The sequence below is a fragment of the Xyrauchen texanus genome, chromosome 49, assembly GCF_025860055.1.
Source record: "Xyrauchen texanus isolate HMW12.3.18 chromosome 49, RBS_HiC_50CHRs, whole genome shotgun sequence".
Taxonomy (NCBI): domain Eukaryota; kingdom Metazoa; phylum Chordata; class Actinopteri; order Cypriniformes; family Catostomidae; genus Xyrauchen; species Xyrauchen texanus.
The window spans coordinates 1,627,095-1,647,234 of NC_068324.1; the positions used below are offsets into that span (position 1 = coordinate 1,627,095).

The window sequence follows — 20,140 nt, forward strand, 5'->3', positions numbered from 1 at the left end:
CTAATTTTAAGGAATGCAACCTTATTGTGAAGTGTTACCCAATATTGTTTTAAAACATTATTAATGTTTAAAATACTTTACAATTATAAGTACTTTAAAATATCTTTGGAAACTTTTTAGGTTTTTTAATTAATAATTAAAACTGAGGTGTGTAATTTCTGTATCACCGAACTGAATTAAAAACAGATAGTCCCGCCCCCAACTCATTCAATATTGATTATTGCTGTGTCAGGCTGAACGGGTCGATTAAAACAAACTTAACAATTTTTATAGAGCCACAGGGACACAGTGTTTACAGTTTTTGAGAAAATCTACTCACTTATAGTTATTTCTGCATATTAATCTGGGATAGCGGAAAGTACTTCAGCTTTAAGTAATTTTATACATTTTACTTGATGATCATTAAATAATTTGTTTATTTTTTTTTCTGTTTTATAGACATTTTGGTGGGCAGTCCTTCAAGTGAAGACAAAGTTCTCAGTTGATGACTAAGTATGCTTCCCAGACCCTGGAGATTCACCAGCCCTTAATCCAATCAGCATAACTATATCACTCAGACTACTTCATTATCATAGAGATAAAAGCAGGCCCACACCTAAGCCATGTTTTTTGCATTTGACTCAGATAATGATTAAATCATGAACAATGGTCTTCAATTCAGTGGCTGGGACAGAGGCACCAAGAGCCAACACATACCAAAGGTGATAGCTCCAGTAAGCCATTCTTGTTTGACTCACAAAAAGGTGAACATGATCTGGCAGAGACCTCCACTTACAGCTGATGCTGTTGCATCTCTAAACTACCAAGTCTAATAAAAAAAACTATTCTTAAACTCATTCTTACATTTATATTCCCACACCTACTATAAAGGTTTTTCAGAAATGAATGAAGCAATCAATGAAAAGTTCATATTTTTCCCGGTGTGCATTTCTTTGGGGTTTCTGAAGGTTGAAGCATCCAGGATACACACACCAAATGACCATTTTGAACAATACACTTATACAAATACAAATCTACAGCAAATCGATTAAACTTTAGTAAAGTGCTCCTTCTCTTGTAAACAACGACGTGCTTCCTGACTCCTCCTCCATGCGTGACCTTACCAACAAGCTTACGTCATCCCTCTCATGAGCGTGCGTCACAGATATGTACGGAAGCATTAAAGGAAACAAAGGTAACACTTTATTTTGATGGTCCCAAGTAGATATTTAACTGACTATAAGTGACTTATCAACTGACTTCCTATTGCTAGTAAACAGTGTTTCAACAAACATTCAGTAGACTATCAATAGCCTGTATAACAACAGCAAAATAACAGCTTATCAACTGGCTTGCTATAGCTAGTAAACAGTGTTTCAACAAACATTCAGTAGACTATCAATAGCCTGTATAACAACAGCAAAATAACAGCTTATCAACTGGCTTGCTATAGCTAGTAAACAGTGTTTCAACAAACATTCAGTAGACTATCAATAGCCTGTATAACAGCAGCAAAATAACAGCTTATCGACTGACATGCTATAGCTAGTAAACAGTGTTTCAACAAACATTCAGTACACTATCAATAGCCTGTATAACAGCAGCAAAATAACAGCTTATCAACTGACATGCTATAGCTAGTAAACAGTGTTTCAACAAACATTCAGTACACTATCAATAGCCTGTATAACAGCAGCAAAATAACAGCTTATCGACTGACATGCTATAGCTAGTAAACAGTGTTTCAACAAACATTCAGTACACTATCAATAGCCTGTATAACAGCAGCAAAATAACAGATTATTGACTGGCTGGCTATAGCTAGTAAACAGTGTTTCAACAAACATTCAGTAGACTTTCAGTAGCGTGTATATAGATCTTTATTAATGACCTTTTAATGAACTGATGTTCTCAACTATAATGTAAGTAGATCATTAATAAAGATCTATATACAGGCTACTGAAAGACTACTGTATGTTTGTTGAAACACTGTTTACTAGCTATAGCAAGTCAGTCGATAAGTCACTTATAGTCAGTTAAATATCTACTTGGGACCAACAAAAGTTTTACCTTTGTTTCCCTTAATTCAGTGAATGTTATTTAGATGTATTTTTAAAAGATAATTTTATCGTTTTTATTGTTAGTAAGCATGTTTAATACAACTTTAAGTCGGGGCACAAGCTGAATAATTGGTTAAGAGCTAATGATTAATCATTGCAATAATCGCCTGAAGAATCGTTCGAAGTAATCATTAGATTAATCGATAATTAACAAAATAATCATTAGTTGCAGCCCTAATGGACACAAATATGACTTTTCGGAAAACTCGACATGTGTTTTGAACTAGATTTTTAAAAGGCTTCTCATTTGATCATTTTGGACAACCTTATTTGTCAACAACCTATATATCAAAATTCCATGGTTTTACCATCTGAAGCATCACTGTACCATAGTACTGCCAAAGTAATTTTGTAAGTGTTGTACAGTATGTGCGCTGTAACAGATCAGACTTGCTCTTACAATAGAAAGCCAAATACTATGCAACTGAATTCACATGGCACTCCAAAGAATACAATGGTACACCATAGTATATCCATAAAATTATGAATAATGTTTGTTTTTGGTGGTGATGAGTTTTAGATGTGGATTATCTCACCTGTGCTTGTGATTTCAGGAATGGTGCACTGACGTTGCATGTACGGAAGGGGTTTGGATCGTTAAGGTTTGGGCAATTGATTGTGACATCTGACGGAGCCTGAAAAACGAACAGATTCTTAGTTTAGAGACACACATACATAGACAAAGGCTTTAGCCAAAAAACTACTGAGCTGCCTACCTAGACATAATTTTTAGGCATCTCTGTGTAGAGTATTCCCAACAGTAGGCAACAAATTTATGGAACCTTATGAAATACCTTTTTTTGTGAATTTGTGTTGCGTGCATGAATGAATGTGATTTGAATCTCTGTTTCAATTCAGTTACTTATGAGGATCCATTGTGGTTAGGCTGCTGTCTTAGAAGGTAGCTGCCTGTGTAGACCGCTCACTAGGGTTTGCACAGAGCCACACACACTTGACTTTACTCTTGGACTTTTCATCAGCATTTTCTCCGTTCTCATGTTTGAATACCTTCTCTAATCCTCTAATCTCTCATAAATACAGGTGAAGCTCAGGTTTAGACTCGGGATTAGGATCAGCACAGACCTTCACCATTAGACTGGAGAACTGAAGGTTTGGAGAATTGGTCACGTGCAGCAGCGTGTTGTACGCGTTCTCTCCTCTGTTCACTAAACGTGCCTCCACCAGGACTCTCCTGCGGCCGGCCTCCACCACGCGTTCGTCGCTCGCTCTCGTTATCTGGTGGACACACAGCGGCCACACCGCCCGCTCGTGCTGCCCGCAGAACTGCCTGAGAGAGACACAGAGAGCCTGAAGTGTGCATCGGTGTGTGAGGAAGAGAAAGTGTGTGTGTGTATGAGGACACACCTGCGATCTAATAAGTCGGAGCTGCTCTGCAGAATGAGGTTCGTAACACAAAGATCGTCATTGTCACATCCATTCCAGAATGGAAGCTAAAGAACAAAGAAGAAAACCTTGAAATGTCACGATCAATGGAAGAGTGCACAAAGAGTGTGCATGTGTGTGTGAGAAATCTGTCTATCTGTCAGTTTGTGTGTTTATCTGTTGTTGGGTGTTTCTTCAACTTCGGCACTTTTAGAAAATAAAGCCTCAATATATTTTTCACACTCTAACAATGTCCAAGTGTATGTAGCTACAGTACATGTCTGTCTGTGTGTCCGTATGTCTGTCTGTCTATCTGTCTGTCTGTCATTCTGTCTGTCTGTCTATCTATCTGTCTGTCTGTCATTCTGTCTGTCTATTTGTCTGTCTGTCTGTCTGTGTGTCCGTATGTCTATCTGTCTGTCTGTCTGTCATTCTGTCTGTCTGTCTATCTGTCTGTGTGTCCGTATGTCTATCTGTCTATCTGTCTGTCTATCTATCTGTCTGTCTGTCTATCTATCTGTCTGTCTGCCATTCTGTCTGTCTATCTATCTGTCTGTCTGTGTGTCCGTATGTCTATCTGTCTGTCTGTCTGTCATTCTGTCTGTCTGTCTATCTATCTGTCTGTCTGTCTGTGTGTCCGTATGTCTATCTGTCTGTCTGTCTGTCATTCTATCTGTCTGTCTGTCTGTGTGTCCGTATGTCTATCTGTCTGTCTGTCTGTCATTCTGTCTGTCTGTCTATCTGTCTGTCTGTCTGTCTATCTATCTGTCTGTCTGTCATTCTGTCTGTCTATCTGTCTGTCTGTCTGTCTGTGTGTCCGTATGTCTATCTGTCTGTCTGTCTGTCATTCTGTCTCTCTGTCTATCTATCTGTCTGTCTGTCTGTCTGTGTGTCCATATGTCTTTCTGTCTGTCTATCTAGCTGTCTGTCTGTCTGTGTGTCCGTATATCTATCTGTCTGTCTGTCTATCTATCTGTCTGTCTATCTATCTGTCTGTCTGTCTGTGTGTCCGTATGTCTATCTAACCGTCTATCTGTTTGTCTGTCTGTCTCTCTATCTATCTATCTGTCTGTCTGTCTGTCTGTCTGACTATCTATCGTCTATCTATTTGTCTGTCTATCTATCTGTCTGTCTATCTGTCTGTCTGTATGTCTGTCTATCTATCTGTCTGTCTGTCTGTGTGTCCGTATGTCTATCTGTCTGTCATTCTGTCTGTCTGTCTGTCTGTCTGTCTGTCTGTGTGTCCGTATGTCTATCTGTCTGTCTGTCTGTCATTCTGTCTGTCTATCTATCTGTCTGTCTATCTGTCTGTCTGTCATTCTGTCTATCTGTCTGTCTGTCTGTGTCCGTATGTCTATCTGTCTTTCTGTCTGTCTGTCTATCTATCTGTCTGTGTGTCTGTGTGTCCGTATGTCTATCTGTCTTTCTGTCTGTCTGTCTATCTGTCTGTCTGTCCGTCCGTATGTCTTTCTGTCTGTCTATCTATCTGTCTGTCTGTCTGTGTGTCCGTATATCTGTCTGTCTGTCTATCTATCTGTCTGTCTGTCTGTGTGTCCGTATGTCTATCCGTCTATCTGTTTATCTGTCTGTCTGTCTGTCTGTCTGTCTGTCTGTCTGTCTGTCTATCTATCTATCTATCTGTCTGTCTGTCTGACTATCTATCCGTCTATCTATTTATCTGTCTGTCTGTCTGTCTGTCTGTCTGTCTATCTATCTGTCTATCTGTCTGTATGTCTGTCTATCTATCTGTCTGTCTGTCTATCTGTCTGTCTGTCTGTCTCTCTGTCTGTCTGTTTGTCTGTCGGTCTGTCTGTCTATCTAGCTTTCCTCTCTTTATGTATTTCTTGTCTGTCTGTCTGTTTATCTGTCTGTCTGTCTATCTATCTATCTGTCTATCTATCTGTCTGTCTGTCTGTCTGTGTGCCTGTCTATCTATCTATCTGTCGGTCTGTCTGTCTGTCTTTACTGTCTGTCTGTCTGTGTGTCTGTCTGTCTGTGTGTCTGTCAACAGTATCTATCTGTCTTACCTCTGTTGTCAGACTGGTGGGCCACCCGTCGTCCAGCACAGGTCCCTCTTCTGTGTTCTGTAAGCCGACATTGACAGTGAAGGTCAGGGGTCGTGTATAGTCTGTCACTTCCTGTACAGACACAAACACATCCCAGTTTTGTATTTCATTCCAGACTACTGAACTTTCCAAACATCATATCACATTCTTTCAAAGGCTGACATTTGCTTTGATGTTTTGTCTAGAAGTGTTCAAATACTTTTTGAGGCCACAGTATATTGAGATTTTATGTCCACTGAAAATCAATATTGTGCTCACATGAACGTGGAAATACACTTGCTGGCAGTATTCAGTGTCCGGCCACATGATGACGTCTCTGGGCTGCTGTAGTTCTGTGCTGTCTAACACAGCTCTGGGGAAATATCCACTCTCTTCAAAAACACAACTGTACCTCAATGCTGAACAGAGAGACACAGGAAAGAAAGGGAAATGTTTGTTTTCTATTTTTCTAAGTGTGTTTGTGAGACCCTCAATTCTGATAATAGACCTTCCAGATGTGAAAGTAAATGCTGACACAGTTTTATGATGGTTTCCAAGGCTTCTCCCTCTAAACGTCAGGTTTAAAGTGTTTTTCCTCTGGCTGGAGGCTTTATGCATTAGGAAAACTGTCCCAATTATAAGAAGTGACCTTTCGAACAAACATCTGACAGAAATTACACACAGGCACAGAACACTGGAAAACGCAACTAATGTGCATACATCGTTCTGTCCTCTCATTGGCCAGTAGTTTGTTTGACGGACATACCAACTGTTTTTGGTTCCGACATTGGTGTCCGTGCCGTGGCGTTCAGACAAACGTTGGCCAACATACATGACACCTCTCGCCCTCCTCGAATGCAGTCTTTATTAAACACATTAATCTTTGACGGCTCAAAGTTCACGCGGATCTCCACGCGGACGACCGTACAAGACCTGTGGAAAAACAAAAATATATATATTTTTTAATGGAAAAGCATGCAAAAAGGTTCCTACTCCTTTAAAGATATTAATGAAACAAGTGACTTTGTAAACAACAAACAAAAATGTGTCTGTGGACATTGACGCTTTTCACCTGTCAATCATTGTGCTCGTTCTCATAGTGTTGCATTTGAAGTGGATCATTGAGGATACGATTCATATTGTTTGTCAGTTGGGGGCGCTATTGTGCCACTGTTGTATTTGACAGCCACAGGAACAAACAATGCTCCTCTTTTGCGCTTAGAATTATCTTTGGAGGGTGGAGTTTTTGGAATGAGGGGGCATGGCTAATTCAACGGCTCAGTCACGTGAAAGTTTCAGAACGCTAAAATCGGTTACAGCACCTTTAAAAATGCCCACTAAAACTGCTTTATGATACTCTTTTAGCAGTCAAAAGCTGCCGCATGCGTAACAATGCAGACAGTCAAGGAGTGTCCATGTGTCGAGAAAATCTGGTCTGCACACGGACTGTGCTGATGACGAAATTTGCGTCACGCATACTGTCAGCAAAGTGGACAACCAAAATATACTTTGGCCTTAAAAAGGCCCCACCCTCCATAGTAAAACCATGGTTCATTTTCGTAAAGGTTAAAAAAATAGAGTGACAACACTAAATTGAACACAAATTTAAACTTATTATACAGTACAGTAATAAAACTATATAACAGAAAAACTGCAGCAATTAACTAAATATTTTGCTCCAAAAAAGGCAAGGTCCCTTTAAGGCTGTGAGAGGCTCAAATGAATCAGGGAATCATTTAATGTGAACTAGTTCATTTACAGTACATGTCCGAAAGTTCCCAACATTATATATAAGGGAATCGTTCATTATAACCGGTTAGAAACAACCGATTGATTTAACCCTTGTGCATCAATGAAAAAAGTTACACAGAGGACAAAAATGTCCACATCAAAAAAACTGCCATAGTAATATTATGTCTTATATTATTTCCACTTTCAATTAGTTAGTTTTTTTAACCAGCATCAGTCCTGATCATAACTACCAAATATTCATTCATTTTCAGGATTTTAACACTTTAAATGCCAGTTTGTTTACATAATGCCACTGTTGTTTGTAACACACACACATGCACAAAACACACTCTGACATCCATAACAACACACACACACGCACACACACACACACACACACACACACACACATGTTTTATGGGGACTTTCCATTGACATAATGGTTTTATACTGTACAAACTTTATATTCTATCCCCTAAACCTAACCCTACCCCTAAACCTAACCCTCACAGAAAACTTTCTGCATTTTTACATTTAAAAAAAAACATAATTTAGTATGATTTATAAGCTGTTTTCCTCATGGGGACCGACAAAATGCTAATTGTATTTGCTCCACAGGATAAACATGAGAAAAATGGCGCCATCTGGTGGAAAATATTAAAAATTTACATTTTGAAGCCAGGACTCTGGAATAAAAGCATAATATCATAGAATTCATGATTTGATGCTTTAATGGCACTGGGATCAAATATTGCCATTTTAGTGGGTTTCAATGGGACATTTGTGTCCTGAAGGTCCCGAGTGTGACTATTTTGTGTACTCAGTGTATTACAGATGTATTATAGGAACTGAGGTTGAAATATCAAAATTCTCCAAAAAAATACACACCTTTGGCCATTGGCAAAAATGATAGAAAAAAACAAAAATGAAAAAGACAAAAATTTTAAAATATTCAACTTCCCAGTGTTTCGTGAGAGGGGACGTTCAGGTTAGCATGTTTGATTATTAACTCTGCTCCGTTGCTGCGTTCACAATTTATTGTGACAAATTGAGCATTTTGTGATGCTGCAGCGCTACTCTTGGGAAAATGTAGCTCATTACTAGAAAATCTACAGTATTGTAAAAATAGATGTGTTACAGTTACGCCACTAAACAATGTAGTTAAGTTAGTAGTGTTGCTACATTAGTTAACCACTTCAAAACAAGTGAGTTAGTAAAAAGAGCTCATATGTGATTTTTCTTTGCAACAGTTGTGATACTACAACAGCCCACTTGAATAATTCTGGAACATATTTGTATACTTCAGTAAATACATTAAATCTGAATAACTATCATATTATTCAGTCAAGGGATGATGTCTTATATAGCAGCTTTGGAAACAGGCATCAGGTGAAGCCTTTGGTTCATTATTTGGCTCTTGGTCATGCCTGAGGCTGAAGATCAATACCCACCCCAGGATATCTGCCCCGGACGAAGTGGTATAAACTCACCAGAGCAGAACTGCGGCCCCTAAAGAGCCCACAGACAGATCTATGAGCCCATCTCCATTCACGTCCATCATTCCATGTACACTACGGCCAAAATAACGAAGACCTGGGGAGAGTTCACTGCCGGATATTCTCTGAGAGAAACAGCAACAGGAATTTAAAGGTATGAGAGTGAATATACAGTAGTTACGGATAAATGCACTTGGGTTTTTCACATCATAGCTGTTACTATATTGTGCATTTTACTATGACTGAATATTGTGCAATCGGAATCCAGGAACTATCCATTTTATCCTCAGTGTTGAGTCTTACTTGTTTATATTTGGGTTGGATGCTGTTTTGCCATCCGTAGAACAGATAGATCGCCCCTTTGTGGTCCTCCTCAAGCGGCGCTCCCACTACCAGCTCACTGAAGCCGTCGCCATTCAGATCGGGAAGGGCGGAGATGGCCGCGCCAAAGCGAGAATCTTGAGCCTGTTCAGATGGACCAAGAGTTCCGTCCAGTAAAAAATTTCCCTGTGGGACAGAGAAAGTGGGAAGCTTAGGCAGACCAGAAAGTACTAAAAGTCTCGTAATGTTTAATGCATACGGGGACTCACTTGTGAGTCCATGGCGTAGCTGTAAATGCGCCCTTTCTCCCAGCCGCTGTGAAAGTACATGGGAGCGCCAACAAGGAGGAGATCAGTCAGTCCGTCATTGTCCAGATCGAGCGGTGCCAATTCGCTGCCGTAATACGACCCAATCTACAAATCACCCAAACAAACGCTCTATCAGCATCTGAGCTCTGTTTAATTGGGTATTTAAAAAGACATTTTATATTGCAAGACACATCTTAGAAACTAATTAAGGAACCATAATTACTGTCAAAATGCCATAGTTACCAAAGTAAAACTGTCTAATAAAAGAAACAAATTTAACAAGATGGCAGAAAGATTCTGAAAACTTCGAAATAAGTCCTGCATTGACTTTTGAGGATGCAAAACTTTCATTTAGGATGCTGTCTAGAAGGGAATATACAGCAAGGCAGCTCACTAGGTTTGGGAACACTTCTTATGTTTATTGTACGCCAGTCTCACTCAGTCTGGTGTATAGCAGGTTGACGGCTAAAGTAATGTTTTGGTTGCTTTGGCCAGAGGCGAGTGTTTATTGTGTGAATTTACTGCAGGCCATACATGAGCAAACACACAGATCAGATGAGATGCACATGTGTGGCTGAGACGCCTGCCATCTGGAGCGGGTGACCAAGTCTAGACCTTCACACTGTGTCTCTTGTAGGCACACATGTTCCGCATTAATCCACCAATCTGCCTCGCCAATCAAATGCGGCAACGTTGCACGCGGAGAAGGTATGGAAGATAAATGCAGACAGATGGATTAGGAAGAAGAGGAGGAAACATTATGGTTTAGTCGAAGTGCATGATACAAGACACAAGTTTGTCACCCTGCACACGTTTATAGACTCGGGCGTATTCACGAAACGCACTGTATTTTAATGACAAAAGAATTTAACTTATGCACGAACCACTTGCAATATTGTTTAACCATGCGCTACTTGCGCTGATATAGCTTTTCACCACGTATGTTTAAATTAAGATATTGTCATTCGTATCAGCACAAACACACCTTGATTCTAATGGTGCGTTCAGAGGCGTCAAGAGCTTCAAATCGATTGGAAGTCATTCATTTTCTATGACAGCCAACGTCTTTCGGCGGCGAGAAGTGGCACGTCTTGGGTGGTGTGGGCGTCAATTGCGGGCAACATTATGGTAATGAGCTTTGACGTGGTTAAGCGGCAACCTATTGGAATATAGAAGTGCTCCGCTCTAGCGAAGTCTAGAGAACACAACCGTGTAAACTTTGGTTCCCACCAAACATTAGTTCCGAAGGCAAAATGGAGGAAAAACTGATTATTGGCGTGGCGGGTTTTCCCGTAATATGCGATATGTCCCTGTTTGCTTAGAGGGATATACATAAAAAATGATGGGTATTATATAATAATATACTAAAAGATTTCATGAGGATATGACACTAGTTGTGATATGTCGGCAATAATGATACCGGTCGACATGTCTGGATGTTTTGCGGCCCCTTTAAATATAGTTCACAAAACCAAGCATTCCCAACGAACGTTACCACTGATTTGAACTACGTCAGAGCGTCCACGAATCTTCTATAGCGTTGTTGGCAGGGCAGCCCGAGTGAATTTTGGCACTCTCGCCGCCTCTGGTCTGAATGCATGGTAAGTAAATTCGACTAAATATAGATTGCGCCTTATTCACAAAGTCAGCAATATTTGTCTGCCGCAATTAACGTTGCGCTATTGCCGCCTATGGAAAGCAGTCGGTAAACTGTGTATTGTTTTAAAGTGCACAGTTTCAAGCAATCTAAGTCTCGCACTTACTCATTTTAAAATGACAATTCGGATGTTCCAGTAAAGAATGATCAATCGTGATAGTTTGCAAAAATTTTTTAGTGAACCATGTGCTATGATCCCAAAATGTATATGATTTTGGTCATATCGCCCACCTCTAATTTCAACTAACAATATGGATAAAGGGCTTGCGTCGTTTTTACCATTTTTCAGTTTCTCGCAATTATTTCCTCATTGATGCTTTCTTGCAAGTGTACACACCTGTCGACTGATCAGCTGGATGTCAACCCCATGTGAAATGTATTTAAGCTGTCTGTGACTTGTCGCAGCATGTTTTACAAGTGCACACACTCGAAGAGTGCCAAGCGCTACAAGTTGGCTACAAACATGGCTTTTAGTTTAAGACTAGTTGCAGATTTAAAGCAGGAAAAGGTGGCATGCTTTAGTATAGTAGTGTGGGCACTAGGCTTTACTTGCTGTCCGTGAAGAGAGTGTAGGATGGTGAGGTTTCCGCTATTAGTCAGGGTGAAGATGATGACTTTTCCCGTATGGTTGAATCGAGGAGCTCCAGCGACGTACAGCTGACCATGTTGGGCTGAGACCACAGAGGACACCATGTACCCTATAAGCAAATTAACACCTCATATAAACAACACCCAAAATATCTATCATAATGCTTTATTCTGGAGAACATGCGCAATGCAGAGGCGCATTATGTTTTTGAAGACGTAAGACTTTACAGAAGTTATGATTACAGCTTAGACCAGCAGGAATTGTTAGCTTAGCTTGTTTTGTGCTGGTCCTAGCTGGTATACCAGCACATTTGAGGAGTCATTGAGTCAAAGCTTAATTGGGTATAACTGAAATGGACCGATTGTCTCACCCAGATATGCTCCATGGTTCTTCAATTCCTCAGGGAACTCTTTCAGGTAGGAGGATCTGGGCGGGATGACTTTACCATGACGGGTCTCCTTCAAAACTGCCCCGTTCCAGTCGTACGCCCCGACTGCACCAACCAGAATCCCGTCCTGCAGAATGACAAGAGACATATTTTTCAAGAGGCATTTAGAAGTTTTCATTCAGAATATTTCCACTGAAGCTACTTTGAGAGAATATTGTCATCTTTAGTTGTTTGCATACAAAAGGTCATCACATCTATATCAGGCATAATGCTGTTCCTGATACCGTAAGGTACTTCAAAGAATCCCATGGTATAACCATTAAAGGGGGGTAAAGCACATCATTAAATTGTTTTTTTCTCATGATATATTTAATGATAACACCATTTCACTTTATTGAAATATACACACACTCTTGCGTAAGAGGTTTGGGTTCATTATACCTGCAGAGAGGCTGAATTAATATTATGGGATGATGACAAACTGCTGGTATAGAGAATGCTAACAGAGCGTTTGCCAAACATCTCCCGTGCCGTACTGAGGAATACTGCCAAAAACTCTGATGCTCTGCATTCACATCTGGAGCTTTAGAACTCAAAACCCAAAATGAACTGCATCATTCCTGACCAATAACAGCAAACCTTGCTCAAACACATTCAGTCCAATGTTACTTCCTATTCATTGTCGGACTAAATGTGCAAAACTGACAAACTAAATTTCCCTTCTAAAGGTTGTGTGTTTTTACTAAAGGTGCTTACTTGTTCAAATATCCATGCTAAGGGGTTGTATGTGATTGCTGGGCAGTTGCTATGCGGTTACTAGGGTGTTCTAAGTCATAGCTATGCAGTTTCTAGAGTGTTCTGAGTGGTTGCTAGAGTGTTGTTTGAGTGTTGTTTAGCAGTAGCAAGGGTGTTCTAGGTGGTTGCTGGGGCATTGCTAGTTGGTTGCATTGTTTTATTGAGTTGCTGCTAGAGTGTTGCTAGGTGGTTGTTAAGGCGTTTTGATGCAGTTGCTTGGATGTTCTAAGTGGTTGCTATGGTGCTCTGAGTAGTTGCTAGAATGTTGCTATACGGTTACTTGGGCATTGTTTTGCAGTTGCTACAGTATACTAGATAGATGTTGGGGCATTACTAGATGATTGTTAGTGGGCTCTGAGTGGTTGCTAGGGTGTTGCATTCAAGGTGGTTGCTGGGGCATTGCTGGGTGGTTGCTAGAATGTTCCTAGTGCATTGCTAATTGGCTGCTACAGTGTTGCTTGGCTGAGTCATTTGGTTTCTAGGGCATTGCTAGGTGGTTGCTAGGGTGTTGAAGTTGTTGTCTGTGTGTTGCTTTGCAGTTGTTAAGGTATTCTGGGTGTTTTTTCTATGCAGATGCTAGGGTATTTTGGTTGGTTGTTAGGGCGTTGGCATCCGGTTATGCTGTTCTGGGTGGTTGCTAGATGGTTTCTAGAGTGTTACTTGGGTGGTTGCCATGGCATTGCTATACAGTTGCTAGGGTGTTTTAGGTGGTTGCTAGGGAATTGCTAAATGGTTGCTTGGGTGTTCTAAATGGTTTCTAGAGAGCTGAAGTGTTAGGGTGGTCGCCAGGGCACAATTCTGTAGTTGGTAAGGTGTTCTGAGTGGTTTCAGCACATTGCTATGCAGATGCTAGTGTGTTCTGGGTGCGTTGCTCATTGGTTGCTAAAGATATGGCTTACCTTAGCAAATATCACAAAAGTATATTTGGAAGGATATTTAAATAACTACAAATGGTGGTCAGATCTGGATCATGGACCATCAGGCATAATTAAAAACTAAGAGTCACCCTTATTTTGTTCCAAACATGTATGTCTTTCTCTCTGCTCTGGATCACATTCAGTGCGTCATTGATCCTTACATTGAAAGTGAATGGTCACTGAGGCCATCATATCTTTTTGGGTGAACTATCCCTTTAACCGCACAGAAAGTCTCTGGATGCACTGGAGCGAGCCCTGCACTCATGTGTGAATCTGACAGCGGGCCTAATACCAGCTGCCAGAGTTTTCCTCATGCAATGTCGACGTGGACACTTGACAAGGTTCCATGGCACATTTGCACAATAAACTTACTCTAATTGACTCTGTGTATTGCTCTGTTTTCTTTTTATTAGTGGTTTTTACTAGGCAAACCCTGAACAAACCTCTAATTTTTTTATTTTTTGTTGAGGAGAGACATGATATTATTTTACTAAGCAATCAGACTTTTGATCTGTATTGCTAGGCACTTGCTATGGTATTCTGGGTGGTTGCTAAGGTGTTCTGGGTGATTGCTTACTGGTTCTATTCAACAGAGTCCACCCTAAAGTCTCAATGATATTCTGGTCTCTGGCTCGAATCCCTGCTTCAGTGTAAGTCTGTGGGATTTTTTCATCTGTTTTATCATCTGACAGCAAAAATCAAAGTTTAATACTTAGTGTTAGAGGTTTGTTCAAATCACTAACACTAACTATGAGCAATTAAGTAATAGTGATACTTGACTTTGCAAACACCACTACTGAGGTGGTTGTAGGTGGTTGCTGGAGCATTGCTAGGTGGTTGTTAGGGTGTACTGAGAGGTTGCTAGACTATTGCTAGGTGGTTTCTAGGGAATTGTTTTGCAGTTGTTAGGGTGTTCTATGTGGTTGCTGGGGCATTGTTAGGTGGTTGCTAGTGTGTTAACAGTGGTTGCTAAATTGTTGCTGGGTGGTTGTTTGGGCATTGTTATGCAGTTGCCAGGGTGTTCTATGTGGTTGCTGTGGCATTGCTAGGTACAATAGTTTTTAGGGTGTTCTGAGTGGTTGCTAGAGTTTTGCTAGTTGGTTGCTAGAGCATTGTTTTGCAGTTGCTAGGGTGTTCTAGGTGGTTGCTGGGGCATTGCTAGTTGGTTGCTAGGGTGTTCTAAGTAGTTGCTAGGTGGTTGCTAGGGCATTGTTTTGCAGTTGCTATGGAATACTAGGTGGTTGTTGTGGTGTTCTGATTGGTTGGCAGCTACAAGGGTGTTGTTTTGCAGTTGCTAGGGTGTTCTAGGTGGTTGCTGGGGCATTGCTAGGTGGTTGTTTGGGTGTACTGAGAGGTTGCTAAAGTATTGCTAGGTGGTTTGTAGGGAATTGTTTTGCAGTAGTTAGGGTGTTCTATGTGGTTGCTGGGGCATTGTTAGGTGGTTGCTAGTGTGTTAACAGTGGTTGCTAGAATATTGCTTGGCAGTTACAAGGGTGTTGTTATGCAGTTGCCAGGGTGTTCTATGTGGTTGTAGGGCATTGCTAGGTACAGTAGTTATTAGGGTGTTCTGAATTGTTGCTAGAGTTTTGCTAGGTGGTTGCTAGAGCGTTGTTTTGCAGTTGCTAAGGTGTTTTATGTGGTTGTTGGGGTGTTCTGTGTGGTCGCTAGAAAATTGTTAGGCAGTTACTAGGGCATTGTTTTGCAGTTGCTAGGGTGTCCTAAGTGGTTGTTAGGTTTGTTCCAAGAGGTTGCTAGTGTATCGATAGTTGTTTTCTAGGGATTTTTTTTGCAGTTGCTAGGGCATTCTATGTGGTTACTGGGGCATTGTTAGGTGGTTACTAGGGTGTTCACAGCGGTGGCTAGATTGTTGCTGGGTGGTTGTTATGGCGTTATTATGTAGTTGCTAGGGTGTTTTAGGTGGTTGCTGGGGCGTTGGTAGTTGGTTGCTAGGGTGTTCCAAGTGGTTGATAGAGTGTTGCTAGGTGGTTGCTAGGGTGTTGTTTTGCAGTTGCTATGGTGTTATATGTTGTTGCTGGGGCAGTGCTAGTTGGTTGCCAGGGAGTTCTAAGTGGTTGCTTGAGTGTTGCTAGGTGGTTGCTACAGCATTGTTATGTAAGGGTGTTTAAGTAATAATGATGCTTGACTTTGCAGACACCACCACTAGAAATGACAAAAAATTTGTTTGACTCTCTAAACCTTCCAAAACAAAAACAGTCAAATCTAGTACACCATGTCCATGTTGGAATGGTGAAAGTAATAAACTGATTTCCAATTATTTTGTAATTTTATTTTCTGATTACATTTTATTTACTGCAACTTTTATCGCCACTGAATTCTTTTCTCCATAAAAGTAAACAAAGTCATTCCTTTAAAAAAATGTACTGCCACAAGCAAATAAAGCAAAACCCTTCCTTTTCAATTCCAGTCACATTACAACTGCAGACATAAAACCTGAGGGCATGTGTGTTAGTGTATTTGTGTGCGGGTCCCTCACTAAAGAAGCCTAATTCAACAAAACCATATGTGTTCTCTGGACTGCATTCCCTCTAAAGCGAAGGGGAAAAAAGAAAGAAAAAACTTTCCGAGACGTTATCTCCCCTCTCAAATTGCCACTGTCAAGAGCAGCTCCAAGGATCCGACAGTGAAAGTTATGAAAATGTTTTTATTTTTCTTCGGGTAAGATGTCCTTCTAACTAACACAAAGGGTATTTCGTTCATACGAAATACCCTTCACCTGCACAGAATTATTCCAACCGAGAAGTTTTGTGTCAGGTCAGGTGTGAAAAATAGTCCTTTATATTCCCTCAGGAGAGAGAGTCTAAACTGTTTTCATGCTGCTCACAGCGTATGGAAAAGCTTTGGACATAAACAAACCTTCATTTCAATTAAAATAGCAGCGTTTTATACTTCTGTCGGGCCCTAAAAGGACATACCTCAGTTTTGCCGTGCCATGGGCAAAGAACGATAAACAAATAATTCTTTCAATAACTCTTTGTTTTGACTGTTGCAGCGTTTTTGCTCATTGCTAATGGAAGAGTTGAAATGTAATTAAAAACAGTAAAGAGCAAAATAACAGCATTTCACGTACATCCTAAGAACTTCATATAATTCTCCGCACATTGGCAATGTTGTCTATATTTATATTTTGTCTGCTCGGTACAATTCGGGATGAACTCACTTCCACGATATGAAAGGAGAATCCAGCTTGGGACATCTGCAGACCGAAGGCTGTTCCGTTCTGGTTTGTGCCTGCAAGTAGTCCCAAAAAATAAATATATTTATTTGTAGCAAACAAAATAGTTCAGTACAAATGTTTGCACCATTATATTTATACTATATTATACTTTATTTCCTGACAAAATGTGAGTGGTTCTGTGGATGGTTGACAGGGTGTTGCTTTGTGGTTGCTAATTAGTTCTGAGAGGTTTCAATCGGGTCTCTAAGTGGATTTTAGCAGGTCGTTATGGAGTTGCGAGGGTGTTCTGAGGGTTTTTAAGCAGGTCGTGATGCGGTTTTTAGGGTGTTTTGAGTGTTTTTAGCTGGTTGTTATTCAGTTGCTAGGGTGTTCTGAGTGTCTTTTAAGGTGTTTTGAGGGTTTTAGCTGGTTGTTTTGAGCTTGCTAGGGTGTTTTAAGGTGTTTTGAGAGTTTTTTAGCATGTCTCTATGTGGTTGCTAGGGGTGTTGTTTGTAGGTGTTCTGAGTGTTTTTAAGCAGGTTGTTATAACAATTGTTCTGAGGGTGTTTTGAGTGTTTTTAAGCAGGTCGTTATAACAGTTACTAGGGTGTTCTGGGTTGTTTTTAGGGTGTTTTGAGTGTTTTTAAGCAGGTCGTTATAACAGTTGCTAGGGTGTTCTGGGTTGTTTTTAGGGTGTTTAAAGTGTTTTTAGCTGGTTGTTATGCAGTTACTAGGGTGCTCAATATTTTATATGGTGTTTTAAGAATTTTTAGGTGATCATTATGCAGTTGGTAGGGTGTTCTGAGTGGTTATAAGGTTTTTTTGAGTGTTTTTTAGCTGGATGCTATGCAGTTACAAGGGGGTTCTGTGTGATCTTTAGCATGTCATGATGCGGTTGCTAGGGGTGTTGTTTGTAGGTGTTTTGAGTGGTTTTAGTTGGTTTTAAGCAGATGTTAGGGTGTTCTGAGTGGTTTTATGGTGTTTTGAATGGTTTTAGCTGGTTGTTATGCAGTTGCTAGGGTGTTCTGAGTGTCTTTTAAGGTTTTTAGGGTGTTTTGAGTGTTTTTTAGCTGGTTGTTATGCAGTTGCTAAGGTGTTCTGAGTGGTTTGAAAGTGTTCTGAGAGTTTGTTAAAATGTTGTTTTCATTGATAGGATGTTCAGAGTGGTTTTTAGGGTGTTTTGAGTGTTTATTAGCCGGTTGTTATACAGTTGCTAGGGTGTTATAAGTGGATTTTAGCAGGTCATTATGCAGTTGCAAGGGTGTTTTGATGGTTTTTAAGTAGGTCATGCTGCTGTGTTTTTTTTTTAGCCAGTTTTGAATGTTTTTAGTCGGTTGTTCTGCAATTGCTAGGGTGTTCTGAGTGGTCTTTAGGGTGTTTTGAGTGTTTGTAGCTGGATGTTTTGAGCTTGCTAGGGTGTTTAGGGTTAGGGTTATTGGTTTTAAGGTGTTCTGAGTGGTTTTTAACAGTTGTTATGCAGTTCCGAGGTTGTTCAGAGTGGTTTGAAAGTGTTCTGGTTGTTTGTTAACCGGTTGTTTTGTTGTTGCTAGAGTGTTATAAGTGGTTTTAAGGTGTTCTGAGGATTTATTCATTTTACGGTTGCTAGGGTGTTTGGAGGATTTATAAGCAGGTCTTTATGCTGTTACTAAGGTGTTCTGAGTGCTTTTAATGGCCTCTATGCAGTTGCTAGGGTGTACTGAGTGGTTTTTAGGGTGTTCAGAGGGGTTTTTAGTATGTTGCTAGAGAACAAACAATGGTTTTTAACTGTTGCCACAAAGGTTGTGCTCATACCCTCCAAACTGAAGATCTTCTCTCCCAGAGCATCAACGATGTCCTTCAAGGCAGATTCATCGGTGACGCTAAAGAAGTGCTCCTCAGGATCGGTAGCTATGAACTTGATTTCCCTCAGAAAAGCTTCAGGATTTATTCCTCGCCGGTTATACGAGCCAAGAACCTTCAACGACATCGAATATACAAACTATGAGACTATGGCTCTCAACACCTGTGCACTTTTTTGGAAGGAACATCACTGATGGACCAAAGAGAACATCTGAAGAACGCTTTTGGAAGTTTATGTATGCTAACTGGAACATAAAATCAACTCACAGCAATTCCATACAAGGTAATATTCTCTCTCTCGCTGTCCTCCACGGCGCTCTTTAGGTCTGGGCTGTCATGTGATTCCCCATCAGTGATCACAATCATGACCTTCTTAGCATCTGGCCGACCACCATGTTTGAATGCTTGAGTTCTGATAGAAATACACATTAACATGATCTCATTAGTATTCATAGATATCCCGTACTCCAAAAATGACATAATATATCACAAAGAAAGTCTCAAATGTAACATGATTTGTTTCAGTTATTCAAAATAATTAATAACGATGCACACAAGACAATACAGTTGCGAGACTATACCGAGCCATGTTAATCCCGAGTGCCGTGCGAGTTTCCTCGCCGCCGCGCTGGTCGATATTCTGCGCGGCAGCTACTACCTCCTCGACCGTATGAAACTCATTCAGACGAAACTCATGGACCACTCGCACACCGTACTGGATCACACCCACCTGAACAACGGATGGGACACAACATACCTTGCATCAAATCATACATGATGTTAATTATAATACTATAGAGGAATTCTCGTCAAAATGTCAGCTCTAATAACTACTTCAGATCTTTCACATACAGCTGATCAATAAATAAATAATAATAATGTAAAATGCATTTCAAGTAACTAATATGATATAGGAAAATCTGGAAAAATATTGCGGACCCATTTATATTAGGTGGCCTTAACTACTATGTAACCATTTGATAAAATGTACTTATTATGCACATACATGTTTTGCATTGTAATTACATTTAAAGTACTTGCATTACATTTTGTAGTTACACTGTTAACTGTACCCCTAAACCATCCCTTACCCCAAAACCTAACCCTAACCCTATCCTTACTCCTAAACCTACCCGTACCACAACATCAGTAGCAGCAAATGTGGGCATTTTGCAGAAAAGTATGTAGTTACACAGTAAATATATAGTCTTGTATGTATTTAAATGTTAGTACATAGTAGTTATATAACGTATAAATGTATAAATGTAACGTTCATTCATTCATACATACATAGTGGTTATAAAGTGTGACCAATATTGCTAATAAATGAAAAATGTTTCTTCCATCCATCCATCTTCAACTGCTTATCCGAAGTTGGGTCGCAGGGGCAGCAGCTC

General features: G+C 40.2%; 2 protein-coding genes across 2 annotated transcripts in view; both read right to left on the minus strand.

Annotated features, from left to right (window-relative positions):
- The window catches only part of LOC127640121 (protein MON2 homolog), a 286,480-nt gene that overhangs the window by 105,974 nt on the left and 160,366 nt on the right, over nucleotides 1-20,140 (minus strand). The window lies entirely within an intron of this gene.
- Nucleotides 1-20,140, minus strand: part of LOC127640124 (integrin alpha-11-like) — a 48,905-nt gene that overhangs the window by 10,743 nt on the left and 18,022 nt on the right. The window contains exons 7-21 of the mRNA XM_052122529.1: nucleotides 19,325-19,473; nucleotides 19,011-19,155; nucleotides 18,696-18,858; nucleotides 16,908-16,978; nucleotides 12,000-12,144; nucleotides 11,590-11,738; nucleotides 9,345-9,488; nucleotides 9,058-9,261; nucleotides 8,749-8,879; nucleotides 6,294-6,460; nucleotides 5,807-5,946; nucleotides 5,510-5,620; nucleotides 3,465-3,550; nucleotides 3,183-3,387; nucleotides 2,636-2,734 (exon numbers count right to left, since the gene is read on the minus strand). Of these exons, the coding sequence (XP_051978489.1) occupies nucleotides 2,636-2,734; nucleotides 3,183-3,387; nucleotides 3,465-3,550; nucleotides 5,510-5,620; nucleotides 5,807-5,946; nucleotides 6,294-6,460; nucleotides 8,749-8,879; nucleotides 9,058-9,261; nucleotides 9,345-9,488; nucleotides 11,590-11,738; nucleotides 12,000-12,144; nucleotides 16,908-16,978; nucleotides 18,696-18,858; nucleotides 19,011-19,155; nucleotides 19,325-19,473 (2,109 nt within the window). The remainder of the gene's footprint in view (nucleotides 1-2,635; nucleotides 2,735-3,182; nucleotides 3,388-3,464; nucleotides 3,551-5,509; nucleotides 5,621-5,806; nucleotides 5,947-6,293; nucleotides 6,461-8,748; nucleotides 8,880-9,057; nucleotides 9,262-9,344; nucleotides 9,489-11,589; nucleotides 11,739-11,999; nucleotides 12,145-16,907; nucleotides 16,979-18,695; nucleotides 18,859-19,010; nucleotides 19,156-19,324; nucleotides 19,474-20,140) is intronic.